This window comes from Aquarana catesbeiana, linkage group LG09, assembly GCF_042186555.1.
Source record: "Aquarana catesbeiana isolate 2022-GZ linkage group LG09, ASM4218655v1, whole genome shotgun sequence".
Taxonomy (NCBI): Eukaryota; Metazoa; Chordata; class Amphibia; order Anura; family Ranidae; genus Aquarana; species Aquarana catesbeiana.
In genome coordinates this window covers 163,373,437-163,398,023 of record NC_133332.1, presented here as the reverse complement: position 1 = coordinate 163,398,023, position 24,587 = coordinate 163,373,437, and the positions used below count along the sequence as shown (strand labels likewise).

General features: G+C 43.5%; 1 protein-coding gene across 1 annotated transcript in view; it reads left to right on the top strand.

Annotated features, from left to right (window-relative positions):
- The window catches only part of LOC141108105 (UDP-N-acetylglucosamine transferase subunit ALG13-like), a 443,195-nt gene that overhangs the window by 207,553 nt on the left and 211,055 nt on the right, over positions 1-24,587 (top strand). The window contains exon 17 of the mRNA XM_073599348.1: positions 6,328-6,454. Within this exon, the coding sequence (XP_073455449.1) occupies positions 6,328-6,454 (127 nt within the window). The remainder of the gene's footprint in view (positions 1-6,327; positions 6,455-24,587) is intronic.

Sequence of the window (24,587 nt, the reverse complement as noted above, 5' to 3'; positions counted from 1 at the left end):
TGGGTGGCTTTAATTACATGGTGGGTCATTTTATTTTTGTCTTGCAGACCAAGACTCAGGACAAGGCCCAAGCGCAGCCACTTAAAAGGAAATGTGCGGTTTGCGCAAACAAATTGAGCTCCTCATGGAGCAAAGCAGTTTGTCGCTCCTGTATAGAAGGCCTAGTAAAGGATGACCCAGTTGCCTCTTGCCAGAAGATGCTTACTTCTGTTAGGGATGAGCTTGCGTCCACCTTCAGTTCCTTTAGAACGCTTATTGACAAGCTCCAGACTCCAGCAGAGAGTCCGTATTCACTGAAGGCGTCAGTAAGCGCTCCGCAGCAGGCAGAGAGTGAGGACTCTGAGGCTGAGGTCAGATCTACCCGTTCTTCTCTGGAAGAATCAGGGTCAGACACAGAGCCCAGAGATAGAGAATCCACTCGAGGCTCAAGATTTAAGTTATCTGTTGAGGATGTAGATGACTTATTAAAGGCTATCTATACTACCCTTGAATTAAAAGAGGAAGAGGTTCAGTTATCCAAACATGATCTTATGTATAAAGGATTGCATAAGAGAAAATTGAGAGTTTTTCCAGTTCATAGTTCTTTGGTTGATACTATTAAACCGGAAGGGGATAATCCTGAGAGAAAACCATTCTTCTCTAGTAACCTAAAAAGGAGGTTTCCTTTTGATGAGGACACTGCGCAGCCATGGAATAAGAATCCCAAGTTAGACGCACCTCTTTCAAAGGTTTCAAAAAACTCGGACCTGGCGTTCGATGATATGGGTACGCTTAAGGATCCGATGGACAAGAGGGGGGATATCCTTCTCCACAGAGCCTGGGACTGTTGGAAACCTGAAACCAGCTCTGGCTTCCACTTGTGTGGCCAGAAATCTGGAGGTTTGGTTGACTCAGATTCAGTCACATCTGTCAGCAGGTACCTCCAGAGAGCAAATTTTAAAGTCTTTTCCTCTCCTATTTCAGGCAGTGGGTTTTTTGGATGATTCTTCTGCTGAGTCAGTAAGAATGTCAGCCAGGACTTCGGCTCTAGTGAACTCGGCCAGGAGAAGCCTTTGGCTTAAGACCTGGTCAGGGGACTCGGCCTCCAAGTTGCGCCTTTGTGGCCTTCCTTTAACTGCCGATCATTTATTTGGCCCAGGTCTACAGGAGGCACTGGAACGCACGGCTGATAAGAAAAAGGCGTTTCCAGAGAAAAAGAGTTCAGACAGCCAGAAAATTTTTTCGTGGCCAAAGCAGGCAACAGAGTCCTAGAGAAAAGGACAGCAGGCCGAAAAAGCATTGGACTGGGCACAAAGGCAGAGGCAAAGGGGGAGTGCTGTTTAACCCTCCTCAACAGCTCGCCAAGCCGCAGTGACTTGTGTTCCCCGGTGGGAGGGAGATTGAGGGCCTTCATCCCACAGTGGGCAGCAGTCACTCTGAGCCCCTTCGTCCTGGACCTAGTGACCAACGGGTACAGGCTGGAGTTTGTTCACCAACCACCAGAACGTTTGTTGGTCACATTTCCTCCACAAGATCGGGAGAAAGCGAGGGCTCTGGGTCTCCAGATCGGAGACTTATTAGATCAAAAAGTACTGATTCCTGTTCCTCGATCGGAGCAGGGCAAGGGATTCTATTCCCATGTATTTGTGGTCAGAAAGCCGGCAGGAAAGTTTCGACTTATCCTGAATCTCCGGACCTTAAACAAGTCCATCAGATACAAGCATTTCCGTATGGAGACGGTTTTTACATTTAAAAACTTACTATACCCAAACTGCTTTTTGGCCACGTTGGACTTAAGGGATGCTTATCTTCACATCCCTATCCATCCAGCCTTCCAAAAGTTTTTGAGATTGGCAGTGAAGACGGGTATGGGGACCCGACATTTTCAATTTCAGGCCCTCCCCTTCGGTCTTTCCTCAGCCCCACGCATCTTTACGAAGGTGTTGGGGGAAGCGCTGGCTCCACTAAGATTAAAGGCAATAACGGTTATCCCTTACTTAGACGACCTCCTGATAGTGGCAAAATCATACCAAAGGCTGTTGGAGGATCTCCAGGCTGTACAGGACTTCTTACAGTCCCTAGGCTGGCTAATAAAGAAAAATCGTCCTTGATTCCGGCCCAGAAACTAACTTATCTGGGTTACGATTTTTGCTCAGTGAACCAAAGAGTTTTCCTTCCTCAGGAGAAGATTACCAAAGTGTTCCAGACTATGTCAGCATTGCAGACCAACCAGTCGGTCTCTCTGAGACAGGTGTCGAGGGCAGTGGGTCTTATGACCTCATGGTTTCCCGCAGTACCATGGGCGAGACTCCGTCAGTGTCCGTTACAAAGGTTTCTTTTAAGAAACTGGGACGGGGACGTAAGGTCCCTGGAGTCAAGGATCTGGCTTCCCGACAGGATAAAAAGAAGCCTGTGGTGGTGGAGAGATGGTCAGCACCTAGCAGGAGGTCTCCCATGGTCCTTTCCCATGTCCCGAAGGATTACCATGGATGCAAGTTCCTGGGGATGGGGGGCCCACCTCAGCAATGCAGTAGCACAAGGAGAGTGGTCCCCAGAGGAGGCAAGGGCCTCATCCAATCAAAGAGAGCTGCTTGCAGTCCAGAGAGCCCTCCAGTCTTTTCAGATGGAGATCAGGGGTCACAACCTCCAAATTCTGTCAGACAATATAGCGACAGTCGCGTATATCAACAAGCAGGGAGGCACGAGAAGCCGAAGGCTTCAGTTCATTGCCCAGGAGATCCTTTCATGGGCAGAGGGGAATCTAGCCTCTATTTCTGCTGTACACCTGAAGGGGACAAACAATTGACTGGCAGATTATCTCAGCCGTCACAGGATAGACCGAGACAACTGGTCCCTTCATCCCGAAGTCTTTGCAGACCTCCCCAAGAGATGGGGTTATCCCGTAGCGGATTTGTTCGCAAACCGAAACAACCGCAAGACGGAGATATTCTTTTCCATGAACCCGGCAGACCAAGCCTTGGGGATCGATGCTCTGGCAAACCTGTGGCCTCCAGGCCTATGTTATGCCTTTCCGCCAATCAGACTGATTCCAGAAGTCCTCCGGAAGTTTCGGCTGGAAGAGACAGATCTGATTCTAATTGCCCCGTTTTGGCCCAAGAGGCTATGGTTTTCCCTGCTACAGTCTCTGGTTTCAGAGCCTCCGTGGAGTCTTCCGAAAAGGGAAGACCTATTATTGCAGGGTCCAGTATCACACCCTCAGGTGGTTTCCTTAAAGTTGACGGCCTGGTATCTGAAGAAAAGATACTGAGCGCCCAAGGGTTCTCTGACAAAGTAGTCAGGACTCTCGTTAATTGCAGGAAGCCGGTTACTAGAGCCATATATTCCAAAGTTTGGAAAAGGTTTAACTCATGGTTATCTGAAAATGATAGATTAACTCATGATATTCCGTCTATTTTGGAATTTTTCCAAGAGGGTGTCGACAAAGGTCTTTCTGTCAGTACCTTAAAAGTACAGGCGGCAGCTATTAGTGTGTTCCTCCAGTTTTCTCTCCTGGAAAATCCCACTATAGCCAGATTTTTCAAATCTATCGCTAGGGCCAGACCAGTAGTAGTGAGAAGTTGTCCAACGTGGGATCTGTCCCTAGTGCTTCAAACTCTGGTTGAATTTCCGTTTGAACCTCTGGAAAGTATGTCAGTTAAGTTACTTACATTAAAAACTGTGTTCATTATAGCTGTTACCTCAGCTCATAGGGTAAGTGAGTTGCAGGCCCTATCAGTAAGGGAGCCCTTCCTCACGATTTTTGAGGATCGAGTTGTGTTACGAACCGATCCAGGTTTTTTGCCCAAGGTGGCAAGTACATTCCACCAATCTCAGAACATTGTATTGCCAACCTTTTGTAGTTCGCCACAGGGCGACTTAGAAAGAAAATTTAGTTTTCTAGATGTAAGAAGGATTCTCTTGGTCTATCTTGAGGTCACGAAGACTTTTAGGAAAACTGATGCCTTGTTTGTCCTCTTTTCTGGAGTTCACAAGGGGAATAGTGCATCTAAAGCCACATTGGCTAGATGGATAAAGCAAGCCATCTTGGAAGCTTACAAAATTAGGGAGGTCCCTACACCTTTTGTTACTGCGCACACAACTAGAGCCTTGTCTACATCTTGGGCTGAGAGGGCTGGTGCCTCACCGGAACAAATTTGCAGGGCTGCCACTTGGTCCAGTTACTCGACCTTCATTAAACATTATCGCCTGGATCTCCTATCAGCTCAGGAGCAGGCGTTTGGTCGTAAGGTCCTTCAGGCAGTTGTCCCTCCCTAGACTGGTAAGTTCTGGCTCATCGTCCCATGGGCTGTCCTGGAAGACGCTTGGAGAAAAGCTGAGTTAGACTTACCGGTAACTCCTTTTCTGAGAGTCTTCCAGGACAGCCGGATTCCCACCCGGTATTGTCTGAAGTTATGTGTATTATGCATATGTTTTGCAGGGTCCTACGGTTCTTGAGAATACTGACATGGGCCTGGAGGACCGCCCTTTTATCTGGTGGGGGTGACATGTTTCCTGTCCTGGTAGGAGGAGCCCAAGGTCTCATGGGCTGTCCTGGAAGACTCTCAGAAAAGGAGATACCGGTAAGTCTAACTCAGCTTTTCCAGCATTGGGGATGGCCAGAGGTCAACCTATTGGCATCCGGATTCAACAACAAGCTACAGCAATTTGTGTCCCGATCCTTCTCCTTCCACATTTTTTGTGCAGGATTCTGTAAGAGGGGGTTCCAGTCATTCTGGTGGCACCAGCCTGGCCTAGAAAGCCCTGGTTCCCGGAGATTGTGAGACTGACAATAGACGGGCCATGGACGCTTCCACGTTGCCCCGATCTACTGTATCAAAGGTCCCATATTCCACCCCAATTAACAGTCTCTAAATTTGACAGCATGGCTATTGAATCCAGGGTGCTGAAGGACCATGGCATCTCAGAACCAGTAGTGTCTACCCTAGTGAACACTAGACAATTTATCATAAGGTCTGGAAGACTTGTATTGCTTGGTGTGAAGCCAGAAAATGGCATTCTCGCAAATGCGTAATTGGGAGAATTCTCTCTTTTCTACAGTCAGCTGTGAAAACCAAGTTGGCTTTGAATACAATCAAAGGTCAAGTTTCGGCCCTATCAGTATTCTTCCAAAGGCCTTTAGTTTCCCATTCACTGATCCAAACCTTTATGCATGGGGTAACTCTTGCTTCCCCCCATTAGGTCACATATGTGTCCTTGGGACTTGAACTTGGTGTTGTCTGTGTTACAGAAATGACCATTTGAGCTTATCAAGGAAATTCCATTAGATTTGTTGTCACGCAAGCTAACCTTCCTGAATGGCCATCACCTCGGCTAGAAGAGTGTTGGAGTTGGCGGCCTTTTCGTGCAGGGAACCATACTTGATCCTTCACCACAACAGGGTCGTGTTATGACCTGTTCAATACTTTTTTGCCAAAAGTGGTGTCGGCCTTTCATTTTAATTGGGACATTATTTTGCCGCCTTTTTTTCTCTCAGCCTCGTTTGGAGGAAGAGTGGCGACTGCATTCTTTGGACGTTGTCCGGGCAGTCAAGGTTTTTGTCTAGATCTGTGGAGATCCGAGGATCTGACTCTTTTTTTGTTTTACCAAGACCCAAGAAAGGGCAGGCAGCTTCCATTTGCCAATTGGGTCCGTCAATTGGTCATTCAGGCCTATGGTCTGAAACGTAAAGCTCCTTTAGGGTGAGAGCTCATTCTCCCAGAGGTGTAGGAACCTCCTGGGCTTTTTGCCATCGGGTATCTGTGGCTCAGATTTGTAAGGCTGCAACCTGGTCTTCAGTGCATCATTCATAAAATTTTATCAAGTAGCTGTTCGAGCAGCCAAGGATTCAGCTTTCGGCCGCAGTGTACTGCGGGCTGCCGTATATAAGATACAAGTTCTGATGGCTATTGTTTGGCAGGGTGTCTACCTCCTCAAGGCTATTGCTCTGGGACGTCCCAGTAGGTAATGAATATTAGCCTGACTCTGTGTCCCATGATGTATGAAAAAGAAAATAGGATTTTTGCGTCATACTTGCCTGAAAAATCCTTTTCTTTGCGTACATCATTAGACACAGATTCCTCACTTTTTTTTTTTTGGGAGATTCAGTGCTTGCTACAAAACTGAAGTTCTTCGTGTGAGAGAGGCTATATAGGGCATCACTTCCTAAATTTGTAAACTAAAATTGTATTTTACTTGCAATGTTTTAAAGTTTGCATTTGTACTATTTGTTTAATAAAAACATTTGTATTTTTTATAATTGGTGCCTACAAAGTCCATTTTTCTCTTTGTTTTTGTTTCACTCATAGTTATGTGTGTGTATATTATATTTAGATTTTTTTTTTTTTCTAGAATCAAACTAGCACAATGGTTCCTCCTACAGGTTTTTGGGTTGCAAGGAGCAGTCCCAACCCTATTGGCCATGGCAAACCAAATCTGAATTCGTCTGAAGATGAGATTGATGAGCCAAGTGACAATGGTAAAACCATTACACAAAGCTATCTTTGTCCCTTGTTTCAATTAAAATGTTACTGTATGACCTATAGTAAATAGATTTGTATTTTAAGAATCAATGTAGTTACATAGTAGGTGAGGTTGAAAAAAGACAAGTCCATCAAGTCCAACCTACGTGTGTGATCATATGTCAGTATTACATTGTATATACCTGTTAGAGGATGAGCCAAACCCCCCCCCCCCCTTCCCGATTCGGTTCGCACCAGAACATGCGAACAGGCAAAAAATTTGTACGAACAAGCGAACACCGTTAAAGTCTATGGGACACGAGCATGAAAAGACAAAAGTGCTAATTTTAAAGGCTTATATGCAAGTTATTGCCATAAAGTGTATGGGGACCCGGGCCCTGCCCCAGGGGACATGTATCAATGCAAAAAAAAAGTTTTAAAAACAGCTGTTTTTTTTCAAGAGCAGTTGTTTTAATGCTTAAAGTGAAACAATAAAAATGAAATATTCCTTTAAATATCGTGCCTGGGGGGTATGCTTTGTATGCCTGTAAAGTAGCGCATCTTTCCCGTGTTTAAAACAATACCACAGCAAAATGACATTTCTAAAGGAAAAAATCTAATTTAAAACTGCTCGCAGCTGTAATGAATTGGCGGATCCCGGCAACATAGATAAAAATCATTGAAAAAAACGGCATAGGTTCCCCCTCCCAGTCCATTACGGGTCTGGTATGAATATTAAGGGGAATCCAAAATTAAAAAAAAAAGTGTGGGGGGTCCCCCCTAAAGTCCACACCAGGCCCTTCAGGTCTGGTATGGATTTTAAGGGGAACCCTGTGCCAAAATAAAAAAAAATGACATAGGGGTGCCCCCCAAAATCCATACCAGACCCTTACCCGAGCACGCAACCTGGCAGGCCGCAGGAGAACATACCAGGTCACATGCCCTCAACATGGGGAGGATGCTTTGGGGGTCCCCCCCAAAACACCTTGTCCCATGTTGATGGGGACAAGGCCTCATCCCCACAACCCTTGTCCAGTGATTGTGGGGGTCTGCGGGGGGGCTTATCGGAATCTGGAAGCCCCCTTTAGCAGGGGGACCCCCAGATCCCAACCCCTCCCACGTGAATGGGTATCGGGTACATTGTACCCCTACACATTCACCAAAAAAAGTGTCAAAAATAGTAAAAATGACAGTTTGGGACAATTTCTTTATTAAAAAATGTCCCGTGTTGTAAATCCATCGTCCATCACGCCGCCCAACGAACCGAAAAAAAAGCAATGCAACAACTCCGCCTCCATAGGAGGCTCCCGCCAACTGAAGCCTCTTCACAATGATAGCTGTTATATAGCTGAGGGCGGGCCACCGGTGATGTAAACGGGGTAACCCGTTTATGTCACTGGGTGCCCCCCCCTTTCCTGCGGCCTGCCAGGTTGCGTGCTCGGATAAGGGTCTGGTATGGATTTTGGGGGGACCCCCATGCATTATTATTTTTTTATTTTTTTACATTTTGGTGCGGGGTTACTCTTTATTCATACCAGACCCAAAGGTTCTTTATCAGATTTTTGTCTATATTGCCGGGATCTGACAATTCATTACAACCATGAGCAGTTTTAAATGAGATTTCTTCCTTTTAGAAATGTCATTTTGCTGTGGCTGCTATTTCATTTTTATTTTACTTTAAGCATTATTAAAATCGCTGCTCCTGAAAAAACTGCAATTTTTAAAACTTTTTTTTTTTTTTTTTTGCATTGATGCATGTCCCCTCAGGCAGGACCCGGGTCCCCAAACACTTTTTATGACAATAGCTTGCATATAAGCCTTTAAAATGAGCACTTTTGGTTTTTCAGGTTAGTGTCCCATAGACTTTAACTGTGTCCCACGGCTTTTAGAATTTGCCGTGAACACTGCATAATGTTCGCTGTTCGGCGAACATTGGGCTCATCCCTAATCCCTGTATGTTGTGGTAGTTCAGGTGCTTATCTAATAGTTTTTTGAAACTATCGATGCTCCCCGCTGAAACCACCACCTGTGGAAGGGAATTCCACATCCTTGACGCATTTACAGTAAAGAACCCTCTATGCAGTTTAAGGTTAAACCTCTTTTCTTCTAATTTTAATGAGTGGCTATGTGTCTTATTAAACCCCCTTCAGCGGAAAAGTTTTATCCCTATTTGTGGGGTCAACATTATGGTATTTGTAAATTGAAAGCCTATCCCCTCTCAAGCGTCTCTTCTCCACAAGTTCAGTGCTCGTAACCTTTCTTCATAACTAATATCCTCCAGTCCCTTTTTTCGTTTTGTTGCCCTTCTCTGTACTCGCTCCATTTCCAGTACATTCTTCCTGAGGACTGGTGCCCAGAACTGGAAAGCATACGTCAGGCGAGGCCGGACCAGAGTCTTGTAGAGTGGGAGAATGATCACTTTATCTCTTGCGTTAATCCCCTTTTTAACCACTTCAGCCCCTGACCACTATTTGATCACCTCTGCGGTTTTTATTTTTTGCGCTATAAACAAAAAGAGCGACAATTAAAAAAAAAAAAACACAATATATTTTACTTTTTGCTATAAATCTCCTCAAAAATATATAAAATTTTTTTTTTTTCCTCAGTTTAGGCCGATATATATTCTTCTACATATTTTTGGTAAAAAAAAAAAAAAAAAAAACGCAATAGGCGTATATTATTTTTGCGCAAAATTTATAGCGTCTACAAAATGGGGGATAGTTTATAGCATTTTTAATTAGTAATGGCGGTGATCTGCAATTTTTATCGGGACTGCGACATGGCGGACACATGGGACGTTTTTGACACGTTTTTGGGACCATTGTCATTTATACAGCGATCAGTGCGATTAAAAATGCATTGATTACTGTGTAAATGACACTGGCAGTGAGGGGGTTAACCACTAGGGGGCAGTGAAGGGGTTAAGTGTCCTAGGGAGTGATTCTAACTGTGAGGGGGCTGGGCTTGAACACACAGGACAGTGATCACTGCTCTCGATCAGAGAGCAGTAGATCACTGTCCTGTCACTAGACAGAACGGGGAATGCTTTGTTTACATAAGCATCTCCCCGTTCTTCCTCTCCATGACACGATTGTGGGCACCCGGCGAACATCGAGTCTGCGGGACCCGCGGGCACGCACGCGCTCACGACACCGCTTCTTAAAGGGGATGTACCTGTACGCCCTTTTGCCTGCCAGTGCCATTCTGCCAATGTACATCGGCGTGCGCTGGTCAGCAAGCAGTTAATGCATGCCAATATTCTGTTTGCTTTGTTAGCAGCAGCTTGGCATTGCATGCCGTTGCTGAGCCTATCATCTACTTGAACCCCCAGGTCCTTTTTCCATCCTCGATTTACCCCAGAGGTTCTCCTCCCAGTGAGTAGCTTGCATACATATTTTGCATTCATATTTTTGCCACCCAAATGCATTATTTTACTTTTTTCCACATTAAACCTCATTTGTCATGTAGTTGCCCACCCCATTAATTTGTTCAGATCTTCTTGCAAGGTTTCCACATCCTGCAGAGTAGTTATTGCCCTGCTTAGCATGGTATCATTCGCAAATACTAAGATTGAACTGTTTGCCCCATCCTCCAGGTCGTTTATGAACAAATTAAATGGGATTGGTCCCTGCACAGAACCCTGGAGGACCCCACTTTCCACCCCTGACATTCCGAGTATTCCCCATTTATTATCACCCTCTGAACTCTCCCTTGTAGCCAGTTTTCAATCCATGTACTCGCCCTATGGTCCATGCCAACGGACCTTACTTTGTACAGTAAATGTTTATGGGGAACTGTGTCAAATGCTTTTGCAAAATCCAGATACACCACGTCTACGGGCCTTCCTTTATTGAAATGTCAACTCACCTCCTCATAGAAGGTTAATAGATTGGTTTGGCAAGAACAATTCTTTATGAATCCATGCTGGTTACTGCTAATGATACAGTTTTCATTACCAAAATCTTGTATATAGTCCCTTATCCCCTCCAAGAGCTTACATACTATTGATGTTGGGCTAACTGGTCTGTAATTCCTAGGGATGTATTTTGGCCCTTTTTTAAATATTGGTGCTACATTGGCTTTTCTTCAATTAGCTGGTACCATTCCAGTCAGTAGACTGTCAGTAAAAACTAGGAACAATGGTCTGGATATTACTTGACTGAGTTCCCTAAGGATCCCTTGGTGCAAGCCATCTGGTCCTGGTGACTTATTAATGTTAAATTTTCCAAGTCCATTCCTAACTCTGTCCTCTGTAATCCATGAGGACGCTTCCTGAGATGTGTCATGAGGATAAACGCTGCAGTTTTGGTTACTGAAGCCCCCCTATTTACCGTGTGAAGACTGAGAAGAATAAATTCAATACCTTTTGCCATCTCCCCATCCTTTGTAACCAGATTTCCTTACTCATTCTTTATGGGGCCAATATGGTCTGTCCTCACTTTTTTACTGTTTATATATTATTTTTACTTTACTTTTTTCCACATCCATGATCAGGTCTGTTTTGTTGGTAATCAGTAGGTCTAGTAACGCTTTGTTTCCAGTTGGTGGGTCTACCATCTGACCTATGAAATTATCCTGCAAGACATTTAGGAACTGGCAAGCCTTAGACTAATGCACAGTTCCTTCCGCTCAGTCTATGTCTGGATAATTAAAATGCCCCATTATGATAACACTTCCCTTCCTTGCTGCTGATCCAAATTGTGATAGGTCAGTCTCGCCCTCCTCCTTCAGATTAGGGGGCCTATAGCATACTCCCAGTATTATTTTCCCCTTAGTTTTATCCCTTTTGGAGCTCTACCCATAAGTATTTCACCTCCTCCCTAGCTCCCTTAGTGATGTCATCTCTCATATTCACTTGTACATTATTCTTGACATACAGGCATACCCCTCCCCTTTTTTACCCTCTCTATCCCTGCTATAAAGGGGATACCCTTGAATGGTTGCCAGCCAATCATGAGAGCTGTTGAACCAAGTCTTTTAAATTCCCACAAAATCTAAATCCTCCTCGTAAAACAGTATCTCTAGTTCTTCCATCTTGTCCGCCAGGCTCCTGGCATTGGTGAACATGCCATGTACTTTAGATCGGTCACATACTGTCCTCTTATTGGGTGTTTCGAGATTGCAAATGGGACTTGTTACTAGACCTACCTCAGGTTTATGTGCTTTAGTCAACCTACCACTAATGCCTCCAATACTACCCTCTGGAATATGTTCCGTGCTGACTATCTCTACCTCTAGACCCCCCCGTCGCCCAGTTTAAAAGCCCCTCTAACTTTTCGGCCATCTTCACTCCCAGCAGATCTGCACACTCCTTATTTAGGTGCAGTCCCTCCCTTCTATAGAACTGGTGACCGACTGAGAAGTCGGCCCAGTTCTGCAGGAACCCAAACCCCCCCTTACTTCAGCTCCTCAGCCCTTGTTTACTTCCCTAATCTCCATCTGCCTTTCTGATGGGGCTTGAGGTACCGGTAGTATTTCTGAGAACACTACCTTGGAGATCCTTTTTCCTAAATTTAGCTCCTAAGTCCCTAAAATCGTTCTTTAGGACACTCCTTCTGCCTCTGACTTTGTCATTGTTGCCAATGTGCACTATGACAGCCGGGTCTTCCCCAGCCCCTTCCAGTCCCAGTAATCTGTCCACCAGATCCTTGATGTACCGAACCCGAGCAGCTAGGGGAGTCTCTCAGCTCCAGCAGTGTTGGTCCCTGACTGGTTTCACCAATGTCACTCAATGGAGTGTACTTATTGGGTTTGTTTGTTGAATGAGATTTGGATGGTGCTCCCAAATGCCTTAAAACATTGCACAGCCTTTGAATTGGAAACATCCCCACTGGGTCCTCTTCTTGCTGTGCATTTGTACCACAGCCCCATTTATTCCTATAAGTGAACCATGCTTATAGCAGCCTTTGGCTGTTCAGAAGAATGTAGTTCCCCTATAAGAATGCATGGGGCTGTGGTACACAGAGGACTGGCCAGGGACAACTTGGTTACAATCGCTGTGTAGCGCATGGGGGAAGGTATTTTACCAGGTGGCTGCATTTTGGGGGTGGGGGTTTTATTAAAGGGTAACTGTACTAAAGGGTACAGTTCACTTTCTGGGATCCAAGAACCTGGTCAAAGCTTTATGCATGCTTTCCTAGTCTTGACTCTTCATAATGGGTTTTGGCAAGAAAAGATTACACAAAAAAAGTGTAAAAGTCCTGAAGTTGTAAATAAAGTCTGTCTTGTTAATTACACATGACATGGTCTGTTGTGTGCGGTAATGTATTGCTCTTAATTATACTGTGCAGGACACTGGCTTGGATATTTATAGACATTAGTTATAGGCTGCTATCGTCAGGTGATTGCACACTAGCAAAGTCGTCAATCCCCCTCCCCCTTGGTCGTACCCTTATTATCTTACCCCCACTTTGTGAGACCTCGCTTTTTTTGCTAATATCCTGTAGGTGATGGACTTCCATAAAATGTCTCTTTTGGAAAGATTTCTATTTTTAACTAGCTTAAATTCTTCAAAGGCAAGTATTCACTTCTAGCACTGTGAGGTCTTCTGTGGTAAAAAAAAGTAGCAAGGACAACCGTATTCTGGACCTGGGCGGATGCCACCCTCCTCAGATGGGGTAATCCGATTGATACTACAAGAACAAAATGGAAGGCGTATGCGCCTAGGGCACTAAAAAACATTTTATTCAATAATACAATCAATAAAAAGTGGATACTCACAAAGTGGCAACTATCAATGAGCCATAAAACCACACAATATTAAGCCGCACAGACACACACACACATACACGCTGTTTCACATCAAGGGGTATAAAGCTGACGTGTTTCGGGGCACACCCCCTTCAGCTAAGCTCAGTAGTAGCTTGGCTCTGAGGAAGGGGGTGTGCCCCCAAAACGCGTCAGTTTATACCCCTTGATGTGAAACTGTCTGTGTTTCCTTACTACTTAACATTGTGTGGTATTATGGCTCATTGATGGTTGCAATTTTGTTAGTACCTACTTTTTATTTATTTTAATGTTTTTTGGTAATGCACTAAGTGCGTGCGCCTTCTGTTTTTGTAGTTTATATTCTTCAATTGATGCTTAAATCAGCATTTCACTGCCTTCTACTATAACAAGGAAAGCAGTGCGTCTGGATCAATGCATCCTCAGTAATTTTTTTTTTGAAACCTACCCTGACCCCATGCTGTGGGGACAGCTTGTGAATCCAGTTGGGCACTGGATTCTGCTTGGGTGCTCACCTCGGCACTTGTGCAATGCATGAAGTTGGCCACAAGGTGCTATACAAGTCCACGGCTATGGTCCCTTTATTGTGGTTCCTAGACCGTGAAGGGGGTATGCTCACTGTGACAAGCGCAGTCTGGACCCATACAGGGACCAGCGATCTGGTACCTTGTACTGTTGGTAAGTATGAGACCTAACATCTCCACCATTTGCAGTATACTTACTAGACTATCACCTGAATGGTATTCACTTATATGCTAAAACTATCAGGAAACTGGGAATTGTGTTTTGCGTTTTTAAATTTTCCAAATTGCCAGTAAAATTTCCACCATTCAGGGCAAAATTTCAGGCGGCTGACTAGGTATTACATCAGACTATAGGTTGCACTTTCAACATCACTCCTGCCCAGAGCCATTAATAAGGTATTCTGGCACTTCCTCCCACCCTTTTTCTACAATGACTTTACTACAGAATGATCAACTCCTGTGTTGCTCTGTATCGCTCTCTGGACACACCCTATTTTGCACCCTACTCTAAGTACCCTGCAGGAGAATACCCTTACTGATAGCAAAGGGCAGAAACTAAGTGCATGGGAATCTCAGCCAAGATTAATGTCAATATGATCAATTAAATATGGTCATTTTACTCAAGTAAGGATATGAGATTCATCTTTACTAAGATGTTTTTGAGTCTTTACCCTACCTGTTATACATGCTTTTCAATAGCTATTTGCGGGTGAAAAGCTATCGATCTTTGATCAGATCAAATTTGTCTATACCTTTCATTAGGAGTTGGGTTTCGTGAGTGGTCAGGGGATGTGAGGATAAGTTCACAACATTCATTTTAGTGAGGTTATTTGTTGGTTTGTGGCCTTTGGCCGTGTTTGGAATTGAGCGATTCTAAAAAGCATGGCTCTGGTTTGCTATGTGAAGAGTTGATCAAGCATCACTCCAATCTGTTGCGGTAGCTTCTTGTGTGTTAATGTCAACCTGTGTTTCGTCAAAAGAAGAGATGGAAGAAAGTTCATTCACCACACCCTGTGAGCAACAAGGGTGTTTTTCTTCTGCGGCATCAGGTAACAAAGTATTGGATTTCGGATACTAGTTCTGTTCCAGCAAAGCTTTTTTAGCCATCTGATCTTGTGTTCCCTTGCCATCTCTTTGTCTTTTGAATCACCTATTGCCCTTGTGTTTAAAAGAAGCTTGTGAGGGGATAGAAACAGAAGATAAAAGTGAAGGTAAGCGGGAGACATTGGAATGGTTGTTCCTCCAGTATTCGGCTGTACTGTTGGTTTGTTTTGCCTTAAATGCCATCTGTATGCTTTCCCTTCTCTAAAGGAAATCCTCGCTCTCATAATTTCTTTTCCTTTTTTTTTTTTGATTTAGGTCCCAAAACATTCATTAAGGGGGTTCTCTTTTTCGGCAAAGGATGCATGTGTCCTTAAGGGCTGAAGTTGTACATTAATCTGGTCCAAATCCCTGTCCAGATCACCGAATTGTTTGTATGCTGTAATTGGTAGTGGTGACATGCCTTTAGAACATCTATTTAAGATCTTCTTCTTTCTTCTTTCTTCTTTCTTCTTTCTTCTTTCTTCTTTCTTCTTTCTTCTTTCTTCTTTCTTCTTTCTTCTTTCTTCTTTCTTCTTTCTTCTTTCTTCTTTCTTCTTTCTTCTTTCTTCTACGTTGGAAAGATTTGAACTGAGGCTGAAGGGATAAATACCTTTCCTGATGTATTTATGAAATGATTGAATGTGCCAATATAGCAAAGATTTGTTTTCCAAAGTTTTATCCAAACTCAAATCTAGAGATGCAAGATCAGATGCAATACGTTCAGATTGTCCAAATTCTCTCAAATAGCCCGGCATTCGGTTGTCCCACTCCCACTTGCCTTTATAGTCCCCCTTAGCAGGTATACATAAAAAAAAGTAAAAGAAAAGTATAGTACAAAAAGGTACAAATTTCAAATGACTGGGGGTGATGCTATTTGCTACCTAACGTTGTATGTCAAAAACAAAAGGTTTGAAGTCTGCTGTCTATGGCCACATCCCTATATATTGATACAAAAAAAGTTTCCCTGTATGGTGGGACTTTAACCACTTCAGCCCCAGAGGATTTGGCTGCTCAACGACCAGAGCACTTTTTACAATTTGGCACTGCGCTGATTTAACTGGTAATTGCGCAGTCATGCAATGCTGTACCCAAACGAAATTTGCGTTCTTTTTTTCCCCACAAATAGAGCTTTCTTTTGATGGTATTTGATTGCCTCTACGACTTTTTATTTTTTGCGATATAAACGGAAAAAGACCGTAAATTTTGTAAAAAAAAAAAACTTTTTGTTTTAAAAAAAAATTAAACTACATTTTAGTCATACATTTAGGCCAAAATGTATTCAGCCACATGTCTGTGGTAAAAAAAAATGTCAAGTGTATATTTATTGGTTTGCGCAAAAGTTATAGCGTCTACAAACTAGGGTATATTTTCTGGAATTTATGCAGCTTTTAGTTTGACTACCTATCTCATTTCTTGAGGTGCTAAAATGGCAGGGCAGTACAAACCCCCCCAAATGACCCCATTTTGGAAAGTAGACACCCCAAGGAAATTGCCGAGGCATGTTGAGCCCATTGAATATTTTATTTTTTTTGTCACAAGTAATTGAAAAATGACAAAAAAAAAAAAAATTACACAAAGTTGTCACTAAATGATATATTGCTCACACATGCCATGGTTATATGTGGAATTACACCCCAAAATACATTCTGCAGCTTCTTCTGAGTATGGGGATACCTCATGTGTGAGAATTTTTGGGAGTCTAGCCGCGTACAGGACCCCAAAACCAATCACTGCCTTCAGGATTTCTAAGGGTGTAAATTTTTTATTTCCCTCCTCACTACTGATCACAGTTTTGAAGGCCATAAAATGCCAAGATAGCATTACCCCATTTTGGAAAGTAGAAACCCCAAGCTACTTGCTGATAGGCATGTTGAGTCTATGGAATATTTTATATTTTGCCACAAGTTGCAGGAAAACAAATTATTTATTTATTTTTTTTTGCACAAAGTTGTCACTAAATGATATATTGCTCAAACATGCCATGGGCATATGTGGAATGACACCCCAAATTAAATTCTGCTGCTTCTCCTGAGTACGGGGATACCACGTGTGAGACTTTTTGGGAGCCTAGCCGTGTACAGGACCCTGAAAACCAATTACCAACTTCAGGCTTTCTAAGGTACAGTACTGTTTTGATTTCACTCCTCATTGCCTATTACAGTTTCGGAGGCCATGAAATGTCCAGATAGCATTTTGGAAAGTAGACACCCCAAGCTATCTGCTGAGAGGCATGTTGAGTATTTTGCAGATCTTGCTTTTTGTCACAAATTTTTGATTGAAAAAAGAAGAAAATTTTTTTTTTTTCTTTTCTTTCTTCATTTTCAAAAATGAGATCTGCAAAATACTCACCAAGCCTCTTAGCAAGTACCTTGGGGTGTCTACTTTCCAACATGGGGTCATTTGGGGGGGGGGGGGGGGTTGTTGTGCTATCTGGACATTTCAGGGCCTCTGAAACTGTGATGGGTAGTGAGGAAGTGAAATCACCATTTTACACCCTTAGAAAGCCTGAAGGTGGTGATTGGTTTTTGGGGTCCTGTACATAGCTAGGCTCCCAAAAAGTCTCACATGTAATATCCCTGTACTCAGGAGAAGCAGCAGAATGTATTTTGGGGTGTCATTCCACATATGCCCACGGCATGTTTGAGCAATAGATCATTTAGTGACAACTTTGTGCAAAAAAAATAATAATTTTCCCGCAACTTGTGGCAAAATATAAAATATTCCATGGACGCAACATGCTTATCAGCAAATCGCTTGGGGTGTCTAATTTCCAAAAAAAGGGTCATTTGGGGGGGGCTTGACCTGTCCTGGCATTTTATGCACAACATTTACAAGTTAATGTCACAAGTCACCCACTCTTCTAACCACTTTAAGACAAAGCCCCTGACACTTTTTGTTTACATGAAAAAATATTTTTTTTTTGCAAGAAAATTACTTTGAACCCCCAAACATTATATATTTTTTTAAAGCAAAGACTCTATGGATTAAAATGGTGGGTGTTGCAATTTTTTTCAAACAGTATTTGCATAGCAATTTTTCAAATGCATTTTTTTTGGAAAAAAAAACACTTTTTTTAAAAATTTTAATGCACTAAAACACACTATATTGCCCAAATGTTTGTTGAAATAAAAAAGATGATCTTATGTCGAGTACATGGATACCAAACACGACATGCTTTAAAATTGCGCACAAACCTACAGCGGCGACAAACTATATACATTTTTAAAAGCCTTTTACAGGTTACCATTTTAGATTTACAGAGGAGGTGGTCTACTGCTAAAATTGCTGCCCTTGATCTGACCTTCATGGTGATACCTCACATGCATGGTGCAATTGCTGTTTACATATGACACCAGACCGACGCTTGCGTTCGCCTTTGCGCGTGAGCACGGAGGCACAGGTGCTTTTTTTTCTTTTTTTTTTTTTTTTTTTTTATTAAACCCTAGATCTCTCCTCTGCCTCAAAGCATCTGACCACACCAAGATCAGTGTGATAAAATGCTTTGCCAATTTCCTAATGGCTCTGTTTATATCCAGGGAAACCTAAGTCATGAAATGCTAGTAGCTTCCGGTTTCTTAGGCCATAGAGATGATTGGAGCTGTTCTGGTCTCTGATCAGCTCTATGGTCAGCTGGCGGAACCACCTGCTGAATTCTCGGGTTCCCTGTTGGGTCAGGAGAGCACAAGAAAACCATGGAAGACTGTGGGGGGGGGGGGGTACGTTCCCTCTCACTGCTTATAAAAGCAGCCTAGAGGCTAATAATCCACTAGGATTGCTTTTAGATGAAAGCTGACCGCTGGCTGAAAAGAATACCTAAACTTGCAGGCATCATTCTGGTATAACCACTCAAAGTCCAGCAACATACCAGTACGTTGCTGGTCCTTGTTGGGCATACATTGTAATGTTGTTTTTTTTTTTTTTTTTCATGCAGCCTGTTGGCTGAACGAAAGATTGATCGGTGGGTATGCCCACCATTATTATACCGCCCTTCATCCCCCCACTTCTAATGATGTGCATACATGCACCATTTTCTTTTAACTGTGGTGGTGAAATCACCTCCAACAGCGCTGGAGTCACGGCTTTACGTATTGTGTGAGCAAACGCTGTTGCTGTCAAGATAAATAAACCCGTGCTGCAGGTGAATGGCCTTACCTGCTAAGCAAATGACGGTTAACAATAAAGCAAAGTAACATTACAGTATAACAGTAAGACTTACCATACCTGCAAAGCAAATACAATAAAACATAGTAAAAATAAAATATTGCAAAATATATGCTGAAGCATGGGGGCAATCCACCCCTAATGTTGGGAGCAAATCACTCCTCCACCCCTGCCGCCATGCTTTGGCATATATGCTCTTTTTTTTTTTTTTAACTGTGGTGGTGAAATCGCCTCCGACAGCGATGGAGTCACGGCTTTATGTATCGTGGGAGCAAATGCTGTTACTGTCAAGATAAATAAACCTGTGCTGCAGCGGAATGGCGTACCTGCTAAGCAAATGATGGTTAACAATAAAACAAACATTACAGTATAACATACCATACCTGCAAAGCAAATACAATAAAACATAGTAAAAATAAAACCGAGAGAGAACGATGGATATAGAACAATAGTGAGCGGACAGTAGGGAGTGAAACATAAGCAGGAACAATAGAGAGAGAGAGAAAAAAATACAACCACAACTATTTTTGGCTTTATTTTTTTTTTATTTTTTTTGTTTTTTTTTTTTTTTTTTTTTTTTTTTTTTTTTTCACTTTTTTCACTTTTATAAAAACTGTAAAAAAAAAACTGTAAACTGAACGTTGCAGATTAGGGTCCCTCAAAATGTAATGGCCATCACATCTTTCGAGACCCTCTGTACGTGTGCCTAGGACTGTGTGGTGCTGTACCCTACGCTAATACTCAATTAGTGTGTGGTAGCATTTGAAACAGTTGCCAATGCAAAGATCAGGTTGGTCAGGACAGGAGGGACAATAAAACGGGTGTCACGCCTATATCCGTGCTTTCTACAGACACAACATTTTCTTTAGGTAGGGGTACCAGAGAGGACATGCAGAAAATGCCTCTCATACAGCCGGCTTACTGCATTTGCGTTGGGAAGTTGGGCAACAGCACCGTCTGGAAACAGAAGGGCTGTGATGATCTCTTCCTGGAATTTAAGGAAGGATCCAGTTCGTCCTGAAGCTTTGTATAGCACAAAAGCATTCAGCAGAGCCAATTGAAAGAAATAATACAGACGCTTTTTTGTACCAGCGTCTGGCCTTACGTGCAGTTATGTACGGTGCCAACAACTGGTCGTTGAGGTCCACCCCTCCCATATTAAGGTTATATTCGTGGACAGAGGGGTTTCTCCACAACACCAGTCGCTGTAGGAATTTGGCCCATCATGTCTGCGTGAAGGGAGGACAGAACAAAAACATTCTTATTATCCCTCCACTTCACAGTGAGCAAATTATTACATCTCAAGCAGTCTCTCTCCCCCAGCCTAAGACGGGAATCTACAAGCCACTGGGGAAAGCCCCGGAGATTAGATCGCACACATGCCACATGCGCCAATTTGATGATCAAACAAGTGACTAAAAAGTGGCACGCTTGTGTAATAATTGTCCACATACAAGTGGTACCCCTTTCTGAATAATAGTGACACCAAGTCCTACACAATCTTACCAGCGCTCCCTATGTAGTCTGGGCAGCTCTCCGGCTCTACGTAACTATCTCTTCCCTCGTAAACCATAAAACTATATGTATAGTCTGTGGCCCTGTCACAGAGCTTACACATTGTGACCCCGTATCTGGCACACTTGCTGGGAAGATGCTGTTTGAATGACAAGCGGCTAGAAAACTTAATCAGGGACTCCTCAACGCAGACAACTTGATGAGTAAATAAGGCTGCAAAATGTTGGTTGAAGTGGTTTACGAGGGGCTGAATTTTGTAGAGCCGATCAAATTCAGGGTCACCCCGAGGACGACAGAGTTCATTATTGTTGAAATGCATGAACCGCAAGATCTGCTCATATCGTGTCCTGGTCACGGAGGCAGAGAACACTGGCATATAGTGAATTGGGTCAGTGGACCAATATGCCTGCAACTCACTCTTTTTAGTTATGTCCATGAGGAGGGATAGGCCCAGGAAGGTCTTAAATTCAGAAACCGTAATTGGTTTCCAATCTGGCAAGGGTCAGCTGGGGATTAGAGATGATGAACTGACCAGCATATAAGTTGCTTTGGTCCACAATGGATCTATAGAGATCTTCGGTGAAAAACAGCGAATAAAAATCAAGTGACGTAAGATCGACTGTTTCCACCTGAATTCCGGGTTGGCCAGTGAATGGGGGAAGTACTGGTGCTGCAGAAGTGGTGGGCTCCCAATTAGGATTGGCAAATGCAGCAGGAAGGGCACTATGGGCTCGACGGGCCTGTCTTTGTCTTCTTCTTGGTGGCAGCGGGACTCTACTCGTCCTAGCCACCTCGCCAGCTTGATCTGCACTTATGGGACTCGCCACGTTACCACGTGATACTGCAATGCTGGATGTACGACCACGATGTACTAGGCTGCTGGTGCTTGCCAGTTCACCAGAAGGATGAGCAGCGCTAGTACTGGCTCTCTGCTCTATACGAGGGACCTGCGGTTCTTGCGCCTCAACGACAGCAGAAGAACTGGGTCTGGTATGCCTGACTTTGACAGGGACTACAACTCCGTCGTCAGAGCTATCTGTCAGGGTGCCGCTGCTTACTACAGGTTTGTATTCTGAACCTGAATCTGACAGATGAGTGACTTCCTCTTCACTATCTATCATGCTCAGAAACGTGCAGGCCTCTTCACTAGTGTATTTTTGATTTGACATTTTGGTCTCTAAATTTACTGGCACACTAGTGAGACTCACAAGAAAAAAAGCACCTGACTGTCTAATTCAAACGCTACCAAAAAAACTGTTAGCGTTTGCAGGGATCAGGCCTGACTCTGCAAACGCTGCAGTTATGTGTTTAGTGTTTTGTAAGTGACAGTGATAGAGTGATACTGCACTTGGCTGGGCTGGGCGGAGGGGCTTAACACAGGTGCTATCAGGTATCTGGGCTGATCCCGCTAACACTGCGTTTTTGGGAAACCTAAACTGCTGGGGACGCTAATATAGTTTTGATCAGATATCGATCCGTTCAGACACTATACTCCTAAGGGAGGCGTATCGTGCGTGGGTCTTAGTGCTACTAGCACTAATCTGACGCTGCCTGGGGCGACGCAGACCCTAGCTGACGCTAAAACCTAACTTTGATCACCCACCGGGTGATCAGGGGGTTAAACCTTTATTGGGTAAAATACGGCGGGTGACCTGACCCTATAAAAAATAAACTAATCTAAACTGCGTCACCCATGACACTTTTATACAGTGATCACTGGTGATGGGGTAATCAAGGGGTTAAACCTTTATTAGGGGGGGTCCCTAGACCTATCTGGGCCTAATGCTGGCCATACACTATACGAAAAATCGGCCAAAAAATCGTTCGTATGGACACTTCGTTCGTTTTTCGGCAAGTTAGTGGGTACAAATCGATAATCGTTTGTGACGTTTTTGTGGAAAAAAAACGAACGGCATGTTTGGAAAATTTCTGCCGAACGTACGATAAATTGCAAGGTTAATGTGTTTCCCGTCCGAACTGCCTGCACTAGGTATATGTAAAAAAACGAACACAAAATTATTTATTCATGTCCACTGAACAGATTATCGGACATTATATGATGGCACGATCGTTTGCGGTCACGGTCGAACGTTCGTTTTTCGAAAATGGGTTCGGCCGATTTTCTGTATAGTGTATGGCCAGCATAAGACTAATTATCCCAATGCTGATTTTTGTCGCTAATGACACCAGTACAGCAATGAAAAAAAAATCGGAATCCTGTACTGGGTGACACAGTGACAGGTGGTGAAGGGGTTAACGGGGGGTGGTGATTGGAGGGTTGAAATGTGTGCCTACGTGACCTGGTGTCAGTGTAGTGTTGGTGCACTTACTATTAGATGTTATCTCTCCTCGGTCTGGAACAGAAAAGACCGACACAGGGCGCATGCGCGGCTGCCTAGGAGAGCGGTAATGCTATCTTAGAGCTCCGCTATTGGGACGATTGCACCGGAGGACTACAGATTCCAGCGGCACCGCGAACGATACACAGCGATAGCTGGTACTTCCTAGAGCCCTCAGGTATCTTTCTCACGGTCCTGCGGGGCCCAAAACTTAAATATAAAGCGGGTATGGCTAAAGAAGCGCCGGCCAGGCAGTCTTCCAAGATGGCGGCGGCAGTTACCTCACAGCCCTCTACACCACACACTAGGAAAACACTGCCACACAGTGTAAAGACCCAGGATTTCACCGCTGAGTCTGACTCTGATACTGGTAGCTCACAGACTGATTCAATCTGACATGTTTAAAACATTTGAACGCATGCTACAGAAAGCCCTCAAACAAACTTCAGATCACATTACTGATAAATTGACAAAGGAAATAAGGGAGCTGGGACAGAGAACGGCTGAGTTGGAATTGAGAGTGGATGAAATAGATAGTCACACGCAGCACTTTATCTCTGAATTTGAGAACCTTAAAGAGGAAAATGTTATACTACAGTCACGTTTGGAGGATCAGGAAAACAGAGACAGATGATCGAATCTGCGAATTAGGGGAATCCCTGAGACTGTCATTGATCTTCAAGCCACCATGATAGCTCTATTCCAGGAATTACAGCCTGGTATTCCTGTGGATAGACTGGAAATGGACAGAGTGCACAGGGCTTTAGCTCCTCGCAAAACTAATGGCCCCCCTAGAGACATAATTGCCAAATTTCATTATTATAAAACCAAAGAGCAATTACTTTCAGCTGCTAGAGGGAAAGATTCTCTGCAATTCCAAGGCCATGTGTGTCAGCTTTTTGCAGATATTTCCCCACTCACAGTAGCAAAGAGGCGAGCACTCAAACCCCAATTACAGGTGCTACAACAAAATCAAATCGCCTATCATTGGGGATTTTCCTTTTCTCTTCGATTCACATACCTTGAAACCAAGTATGTTTGTCGCTCTTCAGAGGACTTGCAGTCGGCTATGATTGAAATGGGTATTGCAGATAAAACAACACCTAAAGAGCAACATCGTAGACGATCGGCCTCCAGCTCCTCTCCACAAAATACAGCAGCAGGCTTCAATAATCCCTCTTCCTCTTCACGCCAGAATATCCATAAACGTGGACGATTTGAAAATACAACACCATCTAATGAAGACTCCATGGACTAACCTATACACTTTTTCCAGATCACAACTCATTATTCGATCCCAGTACTCAGTGCTGGTTCATACACTTTTCTATTGACACTAACAAAGTAACAATTTTTGCTGGACTCTCAATTTTTTTTTTTTTTTTTTATTTAGAGAGTTTTGGGTTCTACCAGCTCACCTGATATTTCTTATATTTGGTTTCTTGTTCGTTTTTGATGGTCATATTCTTTTTTACCTCTTTATAACCAAACTACCACTCCTTTTGGCCTCATTAATTACCTTTTTCTTTTCAGGTTCTCATAAGGTTGTGTTTGTATGTGCATGTGTGTACGTGCGTGTATGCATATGCACATATATATATCTATATGTATGTATATATACATATATACAGGTATAATATTTTCTCAAGTCATCTTCCAGGATGGCACACCTGAGAGATGAGAGGCTCCTCCCCACAGGAAACACAATCAACAGCTGTTTTAAGTCCACACCCTTCCCCCTGATCCTCAGTTTTTGATTGTGTTTCTCCCTACACGGCGAAACTGTTTGTTTTTTTCCAAAT